Source organism: Leptodactylus fuscus, chromosome 8, assembly GCF_031893055.1.
Source record: "Leptodactylus fuscus isolate aLepFus1 chromosome 8, aLepFus1.hap2, whole genome shotgun sequence".
NCBI lineage: Eukaryota > Metazoa > Chordata > Amphibia > Anura > Leptodactylidae > Leptodactylus > Leptodactylus fuscus.
In genome coordinates this window covers 4,945,877-4,966,015 of record NC_134272.1, presented here as the reverse complement: position 1 = coordinate 4,966,015, position 20,139 = coordinate 4,945,877, and the positions used below count along the sequence as shown (strand labels likewise).

General features: G+C 46.3%; 1 protein-coding gene across 3 annotated transcripts in view; it reads left to right on the top strand.

Moving 5' to 3' along the window:
- Positions 1-204: 204 nt before the first annotated feature.
- Positions 205-20,139, top strand: part of PRKAR1B (protein kinase cAMP-dependent type I regulatory subunit beta) — a 107,228-nt gene continuing 87,293 nt past the window's right edge. Inside the window, exons 1-3 of one of the 3 annotated variants that reach the window (XM_075285082.1) lie at positions 205-265; positions 7,351-7,554; positions 19,619-19,789. In XM_075285082.1, coding sequence (XP_075141183.1) covers positions 7,381-7,554; positions 19,619-19,789 — 345 coding nt within the window. In that variant the 5' untranslated portion in view covers positions 205-265; positions 7,351-7,380. Of the gene's footprint in view, positions 275-326; positions 395-7,350; positions 7,555-19,618; positions 19,790-20,139 lie in introns of those variants that run through there. The other 2 variants (XM_075285084.1, XM_075285083.1) reach the window with 2 other exon arrangements.

Sequence of the window (20,139 nt, the reverse complement as noted above, 5' to 3'; positions counted from 1 at the left end):
GATAATAGTGACAGCAGTGACAGCCTCAGTGACAGCAGTCTCGGTGATAATAGTGACAGTCACAGTGACAGCCTCAGTGACAGCAGTCTCGGTGATAATAGTGACAGTCACAGTGACAGCCTCAGTGACAGCAGTCTCGGTGATAATAGTGACAGTCACAGCCAGTAGCAATAACAGAGATGCGCGAAAACGAGGTTGTGTGACGTCACCGGCAGCAGTGTCAGCGCTGGAGCCCGGGCCCCGACACCTCTCCATCCCCGCTCCGGTAAGAGCCGTATCCCGGCCCCGTATCCCCCCCAGTCCTGTAGCCCGGGCGTGTAGTGCGCCCCCCGGCCCCCCCCCAGACCCGCAGCATTCTCCTCCTCCTCCTCCCGTCTTCCTTGGATACCTAACGGTAAGGAGCCCCGTCCTCCTCCTCCTCCATCCCTGGTACACACACATATATATACACACACATATAGACACGTATATACACACGGTGCCCCCTCCCCCCACTACACACAATGTGCACCCGGTATAATAAGCCGCACTGTGCTGACCGTGCAGTGTGCAGTGCGCTGTAAACAACCCCCTCCCCCTCCTATCACTGCACACACATTGCTGCTGCTCCTCTGCTATACATCACGTTATATCTGTACAGGCCTAGCACTAGGGGACACACATGTAGCAGAGCTGACCGGCTATGTGGCCTCCTGTCACACTCAGCACTGCTACATCTGGACACTACACCCATGGCTATTATATTCATGGTGGAGGTGTATGTATACTGCTGTGTACTCCTGTATATAACTGTCGTAACATACTGAAAGTGGGAGCAGGGTATCAAGCAGAGGCATAGGGGTATACAGTATTGTCACACTAGTGATACAGTATACACAGCAGAGACATACAGTCATGGCCAAAAGTATCGCCCCCCCTGCAGTCCTGTCAGATAATCCTCGGTGTCCCCAGATAATGATTACACAGCACAGACTCTTATATAGTATATAAGTGACACAGGGTATATACAGTATAAGTATCGCCCCCTGCAGTCCTGTCAGATAATCCTCGGTGTCCCCCAGATAATGATTACACAGCACAGACTCTTATATAGTATATAAGTGACACAGGGTATATACAGTATAAGTATCGCCCCCTGCAGTCCTGTCAGATAATCCTCGGTGTCCCCAGATAATGATTACACAGCACAGACTCTTATATAGTATATAAGTGACACAGGGTATATACAGTATAAGTATCGCCCCCTGCAGTCCTGTCAGATAATCCTCGGTGTCCCCCAGATAATGATTACACAGCACAGACTCTTATATAGTATATAAGTGACACAGGGTATATACAGTATAAGTATCGCCCCCTGCAGTCCTGTCAGATAATCCTCAGTGTCCCCCAGATAATGATTACACAGCACAGACTCTTATATAGTATATAAGTGACACAGGGTATATACAGTATAAGTATCGCCCCCTGCAGTCCTGTCAGATAATCCTCGCTGTCCCCCAGATAATGATTACACAGCACAGACTCTTATATAGTATATAAGTGACACATGGTATATACAGTATAAGTATCGCCCCCTGCAGTCCTGTCAGATAATCCTCGCTGTCCCCCAGATAATGATTACACAGCACAGACTCTTATATAGTATATAAGTGACACAGGGTATATACAGTATAAGTATCGCCCCCTGCAGTCCTGTCAGATAATCCTCACTGTCCCCCAGATAATGATTACACAGCACAGACTCTTATATAGTATATAAGTGACACAGGGTATATACAGTATAAGTATCGCCCCCTGCAGTCCTGTCAGATAATCCTCGGTGTCTCCAGATAATGATTACACAGCACAGACTCTTATATAGTATATAAGTGACACAGGGTATATACAGTATAAGTATCGCCCCCTGCAGTCCTGTCATATAATCCTCGCTGTCCCCCAGATAATGATTACACAGCACAGACTCTTATATAGTATATAAGTGACACAGGGTATATACAGTATAAGTATCGCCCCCTGCAGTCCGGTCAGATAATCCTCGGTGTCCCCCAGATAATGATTACACAGCACAAACTCTTATATAGTATATAAGTGACACAGGGTATATACAGTATAAGTATCGCCCCCTGCAGTCCTGTCAGATAATCCTCGGTGTCCCCAGATAATGATTACACAGCACAGACTCTTATATAGTATATAAGTGACACAGGGTATATACAGTATAAGTATCGCCCCCTGCAGTCCTGTCAGATAATCCTCGGTGTCCCCCAGATAATGATTACACAGCACAAACTCTTATATAGTATATAAGTGACACAGGGTATATACAGTATAAGTATCGCCCCCTGCAGTCCTGTCAGATAATCCTCGCTGTCCCCAGATAATGATTACACAGCACAGACTCTTATATAGTATATAAGTGACACAGGGTATATACAGTATAAGTATCGCCCCCAGCAGTCCTGTCAGATAATCCTCGCTGTCCCCAGATAATGATTACACAGCACAAACTCTTATATAGTATATAAGTGACACAGGGTATATACAGTATAAGTATCGCCCCCTGCAGTCCTGTCAGATAATCCTCGGTGTCCCCAGATAATGATTACACAGCACAAACTCTTATATAGTATATAAGTGACACAGGGTATATACAGTATAAGTATCGCCCCCTGCAGTCCTGTCAGATAATCCTCGGTGTCCCCAGATAATGATTACACAGCACAAACTCTTATATAGTATATAAGTGACACAGGGTATATACAGTATAAGTATCGCCCCCTGCAGTCCTGTCAGATAATCCTCGCTGTCCCCAGATAATGATTACACAGCACAAACTCTTATATAGTATATAAGTGACACAGGGTATATACAGTATAAGTATCGCCCCCTGCAGTCCTGTCAGATAATCCTCGGTGTCCCCAGATAATGATTACACAGCACAAACTCTTATATAGTATATAAGTGACACAGGGTATATACAGTATAAGTATCGCCCCCTGCAGTCCTGTCAGATAATCCTCGCTGTCCCCCAGATAATGATTACACAGCACAGACTCTTATATAGTATATAAGTGACACAGGGTATATACAGTATAAGTATCGCCCCCTGCAGTCCTGTCAGATAATCCTCGGTGTCCCCCAGATAATGATTACAAGCACAAACTCTTTGGTAATATCTTCAGTTATTTTACTTGCAATGAAAAAACACAAAAGAGAATGAAAAAAAAGTCACATCATTGATCATTTTACACAAAACGTCAAAACTGGTGCGGACAGAAGTATTGGCGCCCTCAGCCTAATACTTGGTAGCACAACCTTTAGACACAATAACTGCGCACAACCGCTTCCGCTAACCAGCAATGAGTTTCTTACAAGGCTCTGCTGGAATCTTAGACCCTTCTTCTTTGGCAAACTGCTCGCGGTCCCCCCTGAGATGTGAAGGGGGCCTTCTCCAAACTGCCACCAAGAGATCTCTCCCCCTCCCCCACAGGTGTTCTATGGGATTCAGGGCTGGACTCATTGCTGCCACTTTACAAGTCTCCAGAGCTTTCTCTCACCACCATTTTCTAGTGCTGACCTGAAGTGTGTTTTGGGTCCTTGTCCTGCTGGAAGAGCCCTGACCTCTGAGGGAGACCCCGCTTTCTCACACTGGGCCCTACATGATGCTGCACAATGTGTTGGTCGTCTTCAGACTTCATAATGCCATGCACACGGTCAAGCAGTCCAGTGCCAGAGGCAGCAAAGCAACCCCAAACCATCAGGGACCTCCGCCATGTCTGACTGTAGGGGGCGTCTTCTTCTCTTTGAAGGCCTCTTTTTTCCTGTAATCTCTATGTTGAGGCCTTTTCCTACTTTAGTCTCCTCTGACCAGAGAACATTGTTCCAGAACGGTTTTGGCTTTCTCAGGTAAGTTTTGGCAAACTCCAGCCTGGCTTCTGTCTGTGGGTAAGAAGTGGGGTCTTCCTGGGTCTCCTACCATACAGTCCCTTCTCATTCAGACGCTGACGCTGGATAGTACGGGGTGACACTGTTGCACCCTCAGACTGCAGGGTAGCTTGGACTTGTTTGGATGTTAGTCGCGGTTCTTTATCCGCCATCCGCACAATCTTGCGGTGAAATCTCTCGTCAATGTTTCTTCTCCGTCCACATCTAGGGAGGTTAGCCACAGGGCCATGGGCTTTACACTTCTTACTGACACTGCGCACGGTAGACACAGGAACATTCAGGTCTTTGGAGATGGACTTGTAGCCTTGAGATTGCTCAGGCTTCCTCACAATTTCGCTTCTCAAGTCCTCAGACAGTTCTTTGGTCGTCTTTCTTTTCTCCGTGCTCAATGTGGTCACACAAGGACACAGGACAGAGGTGGAGTCAACTGTAATCCATTTCAACTGGCTGCAAGTGTGATTTAGTTATTGCCACCACCTGTTAGGTGCCTCGGGTAAGTAACAGGTGCTGTTAATGACACAAATTAGAGAAGCATGACATGATTTTTCAAACAGTGCCAATACTTTTGTCCACCCCCTTTTTATGTTTGCTATCCAATTTGGCTTTTTGACAATTCTTTTTTGGGTTTTCCATTGAAGACAAATTAAATGAAGAAAATACCAAAGAATTTGTGATCTGGAAGAAAATGAGTATTATCTGACAGAATTGCAGGGGGGCCAATACTTTTGGCCAATACTGTAAGTCACATAATAGTCATTAGTATTCATATAGTATGGTGATATATATTATGGTCATAGTGATACAGTAGCGGTTTGGTGTTCACTGTAACATAATAGCCATAATAACAATATAGTATTGTCTGTGACATAGAAGTGACTCATTCATAGCAATGATACAGTAGTGATATAATATTCATGTATATACCTAGTAGTGATACTGTATAGGCATGATAGTGATGTTGGTAGGGACATAGCATTGCTATAGGTAGGGCAGTGATATATACCCTCTTGTATTCAGTTATTATATAGTAGTAATAGTGATATAATGACATGCCAGTGATATTTTCATCATAGTAGGGATAAAATACCAATATAATAGTGACCCAATTTCTGGTAAATCCTTCCCTCTAGATGTGTCACCAGCGATCGGACAGGAACACGATGGCTTTTTTTAACTATACTTGGAAAATTCTATAATTTGCTTGTGGTCACGACCATGTTGTTCGCAGATAGGGAGCCCTCCAGATAGCGTCCTATAAATATTCGGTACGATCCCCGCCCTCCTGTCACGGGTGTGCTTATAATGTTTATTTGTATCCTTGGTCACCTCGGGGCATTTGCCTGGTTTGCAGCTCTAGAACACGGCGGGTTATGGGGCTGTGTAGCAATTGGGTCGGCGCCAAGGGTCCATGTACTTTACTGAGCATCCCAAACCCTACGGGGGTCTCAGAGACTGGAAGCCCACTGGTGAGAACACTGCCGGCATAGCTAAGTCATGTGCTTGGCTATTTATGTACAGAAATATTTCCAATAGATTTCCTATATAATTCTGGCATGTGTTCTGGCAGGAGTTATTGTAAATTTGCCTGGCCGATCCGTCCCCACCCTGGTCTGCCTTGGTCTCCGCCCACTTTTATAAAATCGGTGAGTGGGAACAGAACGAAGGAAGTGGCACAAAAGTGGTGCAAAAAAAATTGTGTACTCCGAACATGTGCCACAACTTTCCATCTATGCTAATAGAATAGTGAATCTCCCCGGTAATTCCCCCCAGTAGTGAATCCTCTCCAGTATTTCCTCCCTAGTAGTGAATCCCTACTAGTAGTGAATCCCTGCAGTAGTGAATCCCTCCTAGTAGTGAATCCCTCCTAGTAGTGAATCCCCCCCAGTAGTGAATCCCCCCCAGTAGTGAATCCCTCCTAATAGTGAATCCTTCCTAGTAGTGAATCCCCCCAGTAGTGAATCCCCCCCAGTAGTGAATCCCCCCAGTAGTGAATCCCCCCTAGTAGTGAATCCCTCCTAGTAGTGAATCCCCCTTATAGTGAATCCCCCCTAGTAGTGAATCCCCCCTAGTAGTGAATCCCTCCTAGTAGTGAATCCCTCCTAGTAGTGAATCCCCCCCAGTAGTGAATCCCTTCTAGTAATGAATCCCTCCTAGTAGTGAATCCCCCCAGTAGTGAATCCCCCTAGTAGAGTAGTGAATCCCCCCAGTAGTGAATCCCTTCTAGTAATGAATCCCTCCTAGTAGTGAATCCCCCCAGTAGTGAATCCCCCCAGTAGAGTAGTGAATCCCCCCTAGTAGTGAATCCCCCTAGTAATGAATCCCTCCTAGTAGTGAATCCCCCCAGTAGTGAATCCCCCCAGTAGAGTAGTGAATCCCCCCTAGTAGTGAATCCCCCTAGTAATGAATCCCTCCTAGTAGTGAATCCCCCCCAGTAGTGAATCCCTTCTAGTAATGAATCCCTCCTAGTAGTGAATCCCCCCAGTAGTGAATCCCCCCAGTAGAGTAGTGAATCCCCCCCAGTAGTGAATCCCTTCTAGTAATGAATCCCTCCTAGTAGTGAATCCCCCCAGTAGTGAATCCCCCCAGTAGAGTAGTGAATCCCCCTAGTAATGAATCCCTCCTAGTAGTGAATCCCCCCAGTAGTGAATCCCCCCAGTAGAGTAGTGAATCCCCCCTAGTAGTGAATCCCTCCTAGTAGTGAATCCCCCTTATAGTGAATCCCCCCCAGTAGTGAATCCCCCCAGTAGTGAATCCCTCCTAGTAGTGAATCCCCCCCAGTAGTGAATCCCTTCTAGTAATGAATCCCTCCTAGTAGTGAATCCCCCCAGTAGTGAATCCCCCCAGTAGAGTAGTGAATCCCCCCCAGTAGTGAATCCCTTCTAGTAATGAATCCCTCCTAGTAGTGAATCCCTTCAGTAGTGAATCCCCCCAGTAGAGTAGTGAATCCCCCCTAGTAGTGAATCCCCCTAGTAATGAATCCCTCCTAGTAGTGAATCCCCCCAGTAGTGAATCCCCCCAGTAGAGTAGTGAATCCCCCCTAGTAGTGAATCCCTCCTAGTAGTGAATCCCCCTTATAGTGAATCCCCCCCAGTAGTGAATCCCCCCAGTAGTGAATCCCTCCTAGTAGTGAATCCCCCCCAGTAGTGAATCCCTTCTAGTAATGAATCCCTCCTAGTAGTGAATCCCCCCAGTAGAGTAGTGAATCCCCCAGTAATTCCCCCTAGTATTGAGTCCCCCCAGTAGTGAATCCCCCCAGTAGTGACCCCCCCCCGTATGTCACGTCATGGATACATTTTACTTTTTTTGGATTATCAAATGCCAGATTAAAGGAATACCCCCCCCCCCGCCCCTCCTCCATTTCCAGATGCGGACACTCAGTAACTCAGACCTTCACTGTCTTCCTAGGCTTACAGCAGCTCGCTCCGATAATCCAAGATGGCTTCTTCATCTTCGTCCAATATAGAAGACGAAAGTTTAAAAGGCTGCGAAATCTACGTGCAGAAATTTAACATCCAGCAGATCCTGAAGGAATGTATTGTGAACCTGTGCATTGCCAAACCCGAGCGGCCCATGAAGTTCCTGAGAGAACACTTTGAGAAGCTGGAGAAGGTCAGTAGTCGGGCGGTGACGTCCTCCATATTGTGTCTGGTTGTGTTGTCAACCCGTTAAAGGGGTTTTGTGCAGAAATACAAAATGTATGGGGGGCGCTGGATGTGTCTGTGCTCTGCCCCCGTAGCACTGCCTGTGCCCGATCTGATGAAAGGTCCTCTTTAACAAATTTTGGCTGTTTTCTGTGAAATTGTGCAGATTTTTATTCTTACTTTGTTTCCCTGAAATCTGTCGACTGCTTTCACTCGGTGTGCAGACTCTAATACAAGGCCGGAGGGGCCACAGTTATATCTCAGGCCCTATAGGACACTATAGGACTGCACTTCTGGTGTCATGTGAAAGACAGGGCTCTCAGCTTTAATATAACACCAAAATCACCGGATTACCTCTATTATTTCCTGTTCTGGGGATACAGAGCGGTGAGCTGGCGGGAAAAGTGCTCTCAATTACCAGGGCAGGAGGGGGCACATGCGCAAAAGAAGAGAATAGGCCAGGACGATGCCAGGCATGCACGCGGCTCAGACGCGGCTGTGGAGGCAGGAGGGGACCCAGCTGACGTGGAAAACTCATCTATCGTGTCTTGTAGGTGTAATATAGCGCAGGAATGACCACCCAGGGACCGTGATCCCGAGGCTCAGGTACCGCCCACCATGACTAGTTCAGGTGGCTCCTAGGATACTGGGATAACTGGGGTTTGGCCATCAGGAATCTGACTCACGGACATGACTCTAAAGTGCGACTCTGGATGCAGGAGCCGCTGGTGATGTTCGAGGGTCCAAAATTAAGTTCCCTAATGCCTTTCTAGTCACTGTGACCAACATTTCAAATACTGTTGTATAGTTTGGTGCATCTTGGTAGATCTAGCTTGAGATAACGTTTTCCTGACATGTTAGACAAGTGGGAGTGGCTTAGCAGGAAAGGGGCATGGCTTAAATGGGCTAAAAAAATAAAAATGCATGAGACTGCTGCATCGTTTTCTGCGGTATTCAGCTGAGGCCAAAATAGACTGATGTGGGTCCCCACGACATGACGTCACCACCGCAGACAAGATGGCAGCCGGCCAGGCCATCGCAGGGTCAGGATCAGTGCAGATTTATGTTATAGGCCTTCCTTGGAGTGTGCATTTAATTTTTATCGTTCAAATGCACAAATTGCTCCAAAATTTTGGTGATAAATTCTGGCTGAAATTCAGCCAATTGATAGGGGGCGGACAATGCAAAGGTACCCCAGCTTTATCACCCCGCGCCAGACACTGTAATAAACCTGGTGCAGTTACACTGTCCACAACCTAACAATATTAGTAAATTTACCCCTCTGAGTTTGTAGGTAAATTCGACTTTTTACTGTCTATGGAGGCTTCTGTCTATAGTATACGGTGAGCAGGACTCCCTCTGCAGGGCATTAGTGGGTACTGCCCCCAATAAATGGAGAATTTGGTGGGTTTGATTCTGATCACACAGTCTCTTCCTGATTTTTGTACGTTCTCCTCTCATATGCCGGCGTGTCCATTCTCTTTCTATTATCGGAACCGCCTCTGCTTATGGTAGAGAGAGCTGAGTGCGGATGTGAACGGAATATGTTGGCGATATAAATAATGGTCACATACCGTAGATGGATAGATATCTGTGCATGCTTCCTCTTTTATGATCTTCCTCTTTTTACATTCCAGTATTGTATTCTCCATGGGGTGTCAGTGAGTAGAGGTCAATGATGTCATGTGAATGAGGAAGTCAGCCGAGATTCGAGGAGACCAGGGGACCAGCACTGTGGGTGACGCACCTTATAGGAGCCAAGATATTGATCTATTGTATCATTGATAGCGTTAGGGCCAGATCTAGGCTTTGTACGTGGCCACATCCGCAGTAACAATGTCATATAATGTGTGAATCTCTTAGGCTGGACAGAAACATTGGATCATGGTCAGCACAGCTCAGTCATGTCAGGATCTGCATTGGATATTTTATGCATGTCCTGAAATGGCAATAGCCAAAAAAGAAACGGAAGACCGTGCTTGATAGTGTTGGACCCCTAATGATCACACATTGATATCTGTTCTGGAGATCTCACCTTCAGGATTGGAAGCTGCTGCAGCTTTATATAACTTTATCAATCCTGACTGTTCTCATCTGATGATATCTCTGAAAGCAACACAGCTAGAACTGCCATCCTGGTGTCCTATGAGAGGAGAGGATCTCAACATGACCCGTCCACCTTCGTCCATTGTACAAACTTCAGCTAACGATAGAGAAACAACAATGGTCATAGCTATTGGCAAACAATCAAGACGAAAGTCATCACCGCTAAGATGGTTGGAGGAAATGTATTCATTATTTATAGTTGCAAAAATGTTGAACTTTTAATTGTCTACAAATGTAAAAAATTGTTGTGTTCTTGAGAAAACCCCTTTAGGCCCGGGCCCCACGGACCGGAAACGCCACGATTTGCCCGCAGCGGAGACGCTGGGGGAAAAATCACGGCATTGTACAGTGCGGGCAAAGTGGATGGGATTCATGCGAATCCCATCCCCACTTTGCGGAAAAGATTGCAGTGCGGACACGCTGCGATTTGTAAAGCTGTTGCAGCTTTGCAAATCGCAGCATGTCAATTATATCTATGGAAACGCTGGCGGCGTTCCCGTAGATATGTTAAGAGAAAGTACACTTTCCACTTTCTCTTAGAAGCGCTGCGGAAAGAACCGCAATGCGTTCATGCAGCGGTTCTTCCCGCAGCGCTTTAGTGCCCCACGTAGCGTCGTGCAACAAAAAAGTGCTGCGGGAAAAAACGCAAATTTTCCTGCGGCAATTTTCACAGAAAGTCTGCAGACTGTGGACTTTCTGTTGTCATTATATCTATGGGGAAACCCACGGTGTTTCTGTAAGTATAATTGGCATCCTGCGATTTACAAAAACGCAACGGTTTTGGAAATCGCAGTGGACACGTTGAGATCTCCAAAACCGTTGCGTTTTTGTAAATTGCAGGATGCCAATTATACCTACGGAAACACTGTATTTTTCCACTATATGTGGAGGGATTCGCTAAAATCCATTTTGCAAGGACTGTAAAACGCCATAGTTTTTGCAGTTTATGCCACATGGTGCCCCGGCCTTAAGTCATGGGTTGTGTGCTACCAGGCTGCTGTGAGTGTATGGCACGGGCGGCGCATGGGGATGTCATTCCTTTCATTCAATGAATAGGAGCCACGGAGCAGGGCCGCATAATCGGACAGGAATTGGACCTGTTCCATATTTTGCAGCCTGGACTGTCGGCCCGCACACACGAATGCGTCATTCACGGTCATGTGTACGGGCCCATAGAAGTGCATGGATCAGTATGCTACGTGGGAACAACCCGGACATCACACTGACCATTCATATAGCGGTCTCCAAGAGGGGCTTAGCGGTGTCTGTATTACCCCCCTGTCCATTATATGCTGTACTTGCAGGTACATTACACTACACCAGGCTGTACAGAAGTGCGGCTGTTCTTTCCAGGGTTGTTTCTGATTCTTTGTTCAATTCCTAAATTAACTTAATTAAAATAAAATGGATTCTAAATGCAGAACATGATGAGGTTGTATAGAATGCCGCCCACAGTATATACTTGGATGGGAGTGATCTGGGGACTCCTGGGCATCCAACCAATATGGGTAGGACTTGTCGTGCAGGGAGGGCAGGTGACTCAGTGAATAGGGCGTTTGTCACAACCATCCAATTTTATCCCAGAATCAAATATAACTCCTGTTTTTGCAGCAGGACAGTCTGTCTTGCTTGTGGGTAAGACGTGTAATACAAATGTCAATAGACTGAGGGCTGGAGTCCTGGGCGGCCCCCGTAAGGCTCTGGATACACCGCACAGCGCAGGTTATTTTAGGATGTCTGAAGATGCAATAATCTGATTTTACTTGAGTCACGTCTCTACAGCTTGGATACATTTATGGTAGCTGTGCCATGAATCCGTGAGGATCCCATCAAGTTCACCAGTTCTTTGCTGCTTTCTCCATACACGTCAGTGGGTAGATGTCCGCACCGCACATTTATTAGACCCCCTAGGGGTAAACTCCAGGGGGTCTGATCACTAATGCAATGCATTGCAATACATTGTAAAAAATCATCATTGTTTTGCAGGCTGCATAGAGCAACCTGCAAAAGAAAAGCACTGCAGACAGGCCGGGGAGCCTTTACAAGGCTCCTGGCTGACATGCCAACGTGACGACGGCCCTGGAGCTTGTTCCAGGCGCTGGCGATCACCGGCAAAATGGTGGTGCCCATGCGCCGCCGGGAAAATGGGCCTCAGCCCTCTCCATTGACATCTGCAGGAGTTACAGAAAGAGTCCAGTGCTCCTCGCCATATTCTTTCCGTCGCTTCCATAGACTTCAGTGGACACATGAACTCTCTGCATTAAATGGAGTGTTACTGGTTTTATTCCATTTCACTATTAGCATGTATTTACTTCTTATGGTGATCTCATTTGCATTGATTTTTAATTAGAGAAATTTTAGTTGCCCATTTTTACTGTATTATGAATGTGGAGCCGGGTCAGTTCGCCCCCTAGTGGTCTTCTAGATTACGGTAATTAAAAATTTTGGAGCTTGTTTTTACCCTACTGATAGATTTTCCCAGGCTTGGACTGGGCCGCAGGTGACCAGATGAATCCTCCAGTGGGCCCCTGAGTCAGCCGGGCCCCCTACCCCATCCTGGCATGGCCCAGGACACTCATTGCACTTCATACAGAAGCCAGGCTGTGTGCGTATAATATACAGGGCAGGTTATATAGAATACTCCCTAGTTTATTTCTATAGCCTGCTGACATATGGAGTGGGCGAGGTGACATCTAGGCCAAGCAGTGTCCTTCCCCCCCTACCTTATGCTATTTAGAATAACGGTATATATTATGTGACAGAGAGACCATTGGGGCCCCCTCAGGGTCAAGGGCCCATATATATTCACCATATCACTATAAGTACCCCCATGGTCCCCGCCACTATATATTCCCAACACTTCGCACCCCACCTTGCTGACGGCGGTCAGACCTCTTGCTCGCCTGGGGCCTGACATTCCTAATGGCGTCCCCATATACAGGTATATACTTTCTGCAGTGCCAACGAGCAGTAATCCAGGAAGTTTGAGCTTTTGCAATTTTCCGTCTTTTCGCCAAAGAAGCGTGCTATGTGCTCGGCGCGTCCGTGGAGCTTGTCTATGCCCTCCCACCCCCCCCCCAAATTACACGGTGCACACCCCAGGTGTAAATGGACAGGATTCGGAGCTATTTAACATGATCTGTGCAATTGAGAGAGTGAGACTCAGAACTGGCTCGTTGTCATGGTAACGTAAGAATAGCGAGCTGTTTACCGTAGAAATATTCCGCAATCGGGTCCACACGGCTCGCCTGATCGCTGATGTCTGGAGAGCTCCTCGTACACGAGCACTACAATCCCTACAAGTCGCCTGTCGCTGCCGGGCTTATGGGACAGCGGGATGTCTTGTGAAGGCAGCGGCCCCGGAGATCGCCGCCATGGCCCTGGAATTCATGGCTGGAAGTTGTACCCGGGCAAGACTCTGCTCAGACACAAGATCCCAGTAATGCTGTTTATTTAGGGTGCTCAGACTCGAGCCGTCGCTGTGTCACATGGTAAGCTCAACTTTTATCTTCATTGTCTCGTCACACGTGTTGCGTGTCTGTGATGTGTTTGGCCGCAGTTGTTGGGCGCCCGGGCTGTGGTCAGCTACCATCCTCCGCTGCTGCTGGTATATACTGGAAGGCTTGCCAACTCCTTGGAAGTTTCCGAAAGAGCGGGATGTTCCTTTGTAATCTCTTGACATCTGTTGTTTAGTTGCTTTTTATGCATTTACATGATTGGGACTTATTTTGGGTATTTGTGACTTATTTTGGGTATTTGTGACTTATTTTGCTGGAACATCTTCAGGCGCCGTCACCTCTCCTGACGTGCCGATCATAGTATATACTTGCATTCCCCAGAACATGATATTTCTCCATCATCTTTTCCTATAACTCTCTATTGTGCTGTTACTCTGTTATTCTTCCTGAAAATATATGAATTCCTTAGTATTGGGTGTTACTGCTCTCCTGGTAATCTGAATGTGTGCCTACATAGACTCATGGGACAATGTCAACCTGTGCACAGGCAGCCTCACCTGGTAACACCACCATGTCAGTTTATTTACAGGTTTCCAGGAGGAATAACAGAGGAACGGGGTATAAAAAGATGCTACAGAATTGGGATATGATGGTGAATACAAATATTTACTAAAACATGAGATTTCACTTCTCAGGGTAAACTGTTTTGTGTGTAGATGAGGGGTAAGACTATTTCTGGTCAGTATATGACTTATATTTTGCAGTTTTAGCAGTCTGCCCCTCTGCAGGCTCTATGTAAAGTCTGAGGAGTCTAGCTGTCATACTCTGCACTCAGTCAGTAGAGGAGAATCTGCTCTACAAATCATGCAGGACATATATAGAGAAGTACTGAACTGGACTCATGTGGATAATGTGCTTTGGTTGTCTTAGAAAACTGCTCCTTAGCTCCAGCATAAGTCTAAACCTTCTGCACTTCCCGTTCATTCCTCCTCCTCTGTATAGACTGTATAGACTCCTTTGTATAGACTTCTATAGAGTCATGTGACCGCCAGTCCATTTTGGCAGGGGGCGTTCAGAGTCAAAGTCAGTTTAGCAGGGGAGGTGAAGACGGGAAACAGCCTGATAAGAACAGAACGTGGCAATTTTCTCTGATAAGACATATTACAAAGTTTCTTACAATCCTCCCTACTATTCATTTATGCAAAATTTGTTATGACAAGAATGTCATGTGACGGTCATGCGGGTTACGCCTGGTTCACACCTGCACCGTTGTTTCTGTCCTTCTAGTCATTCGGGGGACCAAAAAAAAGGAAAAATTGACCCAATCTGATCCTTAAAATGACCCAATTGACTAGAGTGGTATTTGTTGGAAATTCATTTTTTAACTGAAGCTGCTGAACAAAAAAACGTTTCTGTTTGGCAGCACGGTGGCTCAGTGGTTAGCACTGCAGCGCTGGAGTCCTGGGTTCAAATCCTGCCAAGGACAACATCTGCAAGGAGTTTGTATGTTCTCCCCGGGTTTGCAATTTCCTCCCATACTTCAAAGCTGTAGATGTCCGTACAATGTGTCACTGAGCCTGAAGCTGTTAGCTCCGATCCTTGTTTGTACCATTTTATTCTTGCTCAGATCTGCGCTATATTCCGTCTTTTCAAGTTCGTAAATATGTAGAATAGTTAGATGGTTCTTAGCCATGACCATTTTGGTGCACAAATTTACCCATCTTCCAAAATTGTTCTTTTTAGGTGCAGTTTGTATGTCATATTTGATGTGCACTAGAGATGAGTGAGTAGTGTTTGATCGAGTAGGTATTGGATTGAATACTACGGTATTCGAAATATTCGTACTCGATCGAATACTATTAGCTATTCGCAATAAATATTCAATTCAGAACCAGCATTGATTGGCCGAATGCTATACAGTGTATAGCATTCGGCAAATCAACACTGGTTCTGCAGCAGGCTCGTCCTTGCTAGGAGCTGGCAGCTTGCTGTTATGAGGGAGCTTACTTTTTCTCATAGGAATGAATAGACCAGCGTTGATTGGCCAGTGTACAGCATTCGGCCAATCAACTCTGGTTCTGCTGGAGGCTCGTCTGTGAGGAGGCGGAGTCTAAGATCGGACCATAGCAGTCTCCATTTTGGTCCGATCTTAGACTCCGCCTCCTCACAGACGAGCCTCCGGCAGGACCAGCATTGATTGGCCGAATGCTGTACACTGGCCAATCAATGTTGGTCTGTTCATTCCTATGAGAAAAAGTAAGCTCCCTCGTAACAGCAAACTGACAGCTCTCCTGACTAGCAAGGACGAGCCTGCTGCAGAACCAGCGTTGATTTGCCGCAGGCTCGTCTTTGCTAGTCAGGAGAGCTGGCAGCTTGCTGTTACGAGGGAGCTTACTTTCTATCAGTGCAAATGCAAGCGCTGTGCAGTTATAGCACACAGACCCCATAGACTATAATGAGGTCCGTGCGCTCTGCACAGCGCTCCTCCTAAACACTCTCCTCCTGCTATTTGTGGACTTGGTGACTCTCCTTTAGTTGAATAGTGGTTTCCCCTGACACGAGCATTTTTTCCCATAGACTATAATGAGATTCGATATTGATGGGGTTGGTAACCCTATCAGGACATATGGACGTCATACTGGGTAGCCACCTGCTTGGACCCCTTTATGAGCTCGATCAGAAGCCTCCAACAAACAGCGGCCATTGCTTTGGCTGCCTCAAACCCTCCATTTTTTACAGTGTTGGCCATTCATCCGAATATTACTGCGCTCAGGTGATGAGACGGGATCTTCGTGGGGTTGTCTGAGCCGACCCTTTGCGCTGTCCTCAGCTACAAGGTTCAGCAGGTCCCATCTCATCATTGTAGCACAACTGCTAAACCACAGGGAGAAGGGATTACAAATTACTTCTCTGCTTGACCACGCCAGGCCGGCCGCACAATTTTGGATTTCCAAAATATGCTTTGATTGCCGTTTTTAATATCATTTTGTACCGGGTTTCATTTTTCGCCTCTTCTCTCATTTTCGTGGTCACGTTGGGTATCAATTTTTTAATAACTGTGGGGAGATCTGAGGAAAGTCTTTCAACATTGTTTTACGTCCATGAGCAGAAATTGCTTTGACATTTACCCAGGAAATCTGAGTGCGTAATCGTATTACTCGGATCTGGACTGACTCACTCGAGCCTCGCAGATAAATGGTTTATCCAGTGTTTAGAGACAATCTGATCTGCCATATCCTCAGACCCCGCTCTAGGGCGATGCTGGGGTGAAGGAAATTCAGGCTAAAAAAAAAAAGTCAGAATCTCCTAAAATTAAAAAAAAATCCAATAAAAATTAGCAAGGGGTCACATGAAAGCTCTAGAGCAGGGGTAGGGAACGTCCGGCTCTCCAGCTGGTGCAAAACTACAACTCCCAGCATGCATACTTGCTCTGCTGTTCTTGGAATTCCCATGGAAGTGAATGGAGCATGCTGGGAGTTGTAGTTTCACAGCCGAAGGTTCCCTACCCCTGGCCTAGACACAAGAGGGGGTGCATTGAAAAACACAGCTTGCATACTGACCCATTATATTCTATGGCCCCATACGTACGCCTGTGTATTATCATGAGCACCTGTAGGGGGTCCTATTCTTGCTCACTGCTGGAAATGAATGGGCCCATCCATGTGTTGTCCCTACCATGCACACTAAGGCTAAGTTCACACCTCCATTGCTGATTTCGACGAAATAGTTTTAAAAAATGTAATATTTTTCCAGGACCCCAATGATCAGCCCTTTCAAAGGGCCCCTTCTGTGTTTACATTGCATGATGTGATAACTACAAACTCGTCCCATAGAAGTCAATGGAGCACAGATGATGTGCAGTGTCAACAGAGAAGGGGCCCCTTCAAAGGGCTGATCATTGGGGGTCCTAAGAATAGATCCTATCCTACTAATCCTAGGATAGGATTTGTGGGTTTGGATGTTTGTTCCTCAATCACGCAAAAACGGCTGAACGGATTTGCATGAAATTTGCCACATACATAGATAGGAACCCCGATTAAAACATAGGCTACTTTTTATCCCAGTAAATGACGTCACTACACGACCACAGTGAAGGAATGTAGGTTCACACAATACTAAAGGACCTGTGATGACATCATCACAGGTCCTTGAGCTATTCTAGGATAGGATCCTGCTAGGCAGTGGGCGGAGCTACACACTATTTTGTGGGTGGAGCTATATAGGATGAAGCTGGACAGTGTGAAAGCTGAAGAAAATGGAGTCTCATTGAAGATCAGGAGACTACAGAACATGCAGGATGTGTCTGGACAAGAGGAGTATATTGGGTGTAGCTTCAGTGAGTATGACGGGGAATGTGTTGTTCTGCCTCTGATGGGGGAGGGGGGAGAACTTTTGCACATTTCAGCAACATCCAGAACCTGCTCACACACTGACATAAGAACACCCCTATAATCCAAATGGCCAGATGTAGCAGAGCTTAGGCAGCGCTGTAGCACAGCTGAGTACGCTCTCCATATGCAGAGATGTACATACAACTGAGTATGCCGCGCATATGCAGCGATGTAGCAGAGCCGAGACGCAGGAGCAGGTGGATCATCCACAACAGCAATTGGCTAAATATAAACGGCTCAGCACCAACACCAACTTGTAGTCGAAGCCGCGGGCATATGCTAGTCAGCAATAAAAATGAGTTGAAGAACCCCTTTAAAGTCGATCAGGTCCATTGGCCATTGTCGGGTAGGAGGGATAGTTTGTCTCGTTGAAAATCCCGCGGTAACCGTGTAGGACACTTAGTTGCTGCCTTTGGAATTCTGGGAAAAGTTATACAAATTAGTTTTCCTAGTTGGAAACATAATAACCGCGCCTCTACTGCCCCCTATAGGAAGGTAACTCCTATGAATCAATGACCGACTTTCACAGAAGTCGTATGAAATAAGGCTCATAAGCCAAAGCGGAAAATCTCTTCCAAAAGTAAAAGACCCCATGTACAGAAATTTTTGGATTCTTGCCCCTCGACTAAAGAATGCCATCAAACCATCCTGCAGACATTTGGGGATGAGTAAGGGTGCATTCACACGGAGTAAAATGGAGTGTAATTTGGAGCGTTTACGGAGCGTTTACGGAGCGTTTACGTAAATGCTCCGTATACGCTCCGTAAACGCTCCGTAAACGCTCCAAATTACACTCCATTTTACTCCATGTGAATGCACCCTAATTGTTTATTGCATTGTGATGATCTGACCACTAGGGGCGCTGTCGTATTGTACTATGTGTGGGGTGTTGAGTAACTTGGCTGTTTCTACATACATACACTGACATCTATATAAAGGTGTTTACACAAATTTTAGGACTGTTTTCATGTAATAGGGACAGCGTGAGGCTCCTGTTCATATGACATTTACTAGCCGTGTCACTGCTATGTGTGTATATGGCAGATCAGTGTTAGGAGGGGATTGTATGCAGTGTATACAGCGTATACAGTATACAGAGTACGATTAGTGATTGTCTTGTTTTAGTGAATTGTTTATTGTGCTATGTGATGATCTGACCACTAGGGGTGCCATCGTATTGTCCTATATGTAATGTAACTTATATAGGGGATTTCTGCCTCACTATATTCTACATTTAGGTGTTCATAGACATTTTCAGGATATATAGTCTTAGGCTAGGTTCACACTTGCACTCAGCTTTCCATCATTTGAGTCTGCCAGGGATCCGCCATAGACTTTAATGGGGTCTGCCAGGGATCCGCCATAGACTTTAATGGGGTCTGCCAGGGATCCGCCATAGACTTTAATGGGGTCTGCCAGGGATCCGCCATAGACTTTAATGGGGTCTGCCAGGGATCCGCCATAGACTTTAATGGGGTCTGCCAGGGATCCGCCATAGACTTTAATGGGGTCTGCCAGGGATCCGCCATAGACTTTAATGGGGTCTGCCCGGTGTCTGTTGAGTGTCCCAACTTTTTTATACTGAAACCGGCGGAGAAAAAATGGAAGAATCTGCAGCGTAGTCTCTTATGGAGAATCTGACGCAGGTGTGAACCCAGCCTTAGCCTCCCATCGCATCACATTTATTAGCAGTGTCACAACTTTATGTGCTTATAGCAAAAAAGGAATATCTTGTGCCTACACTGGAAGTACCAAAGGCTTTGCACATTCCTCCATATGCTGTATACGGTGCAGTTTTCTGCACGGAAAGTCAGTGGCAGATGTATGGAAGCGTGCTGCCCAAACCTGATGTGACTGGGACCCTAATGGAAGAAGCTGCCGATAACCCCTGTACTGTATTGTGATTATTTTGCAACGTTTAACCCCGTCATGGTCTTACTGAACAGGACATGCACCATATAGCGTTGGATGGGAGTCTTGTTCTCGTTCGCTATCTGCAGGTTCCATAGGATATGCTCGGCCATACTATTATATGGACAGGATATTCATTTACACCTTTGTCATTCTGTGTTTGCAGGAAGAATGCAAGCAGATATTGGCTCAGCAGAAGTCAAACTCTCAGTCGGATTCTCATGATGACGAAATCTCTCCTCCGCCTCCGAACCCCGTGGTTAAAGCCCGGCGCAGAAGAGGGGGAGTCAGCGCTGAAGTGTATACAGAGGAAGACGCCGTGTCTTATGTTAGAAAGGTAATAGAGGGGGGACCTGATGGGCGGTTTCTTAATCTTTGCATTGATGAATTAAAGGGATCCTATCATTTAAATACTTTTTTTTCTAGTTGACACGTCAGAATAGCCTTAAGAAAGGCTATTTGTCTCCTACCTTTATCAGTCGCCTCCGGCCCGCCGGAGGCAGAAATACCAGTTTTTACTGGTATGCAAATTAGTTCTTTTGCAGCACTGGGGGTGGGCCCCAGCACTCAGACAGCACTGGGGGTGTCCCCAATGCTACCAGAGAACTCTCTCCAGCGACGCCTCCATCTTCAACAGCAACCACCTCTTCTGCGTCTTCTTCCAGCTGGGGTCACAGTCTGGCGTCT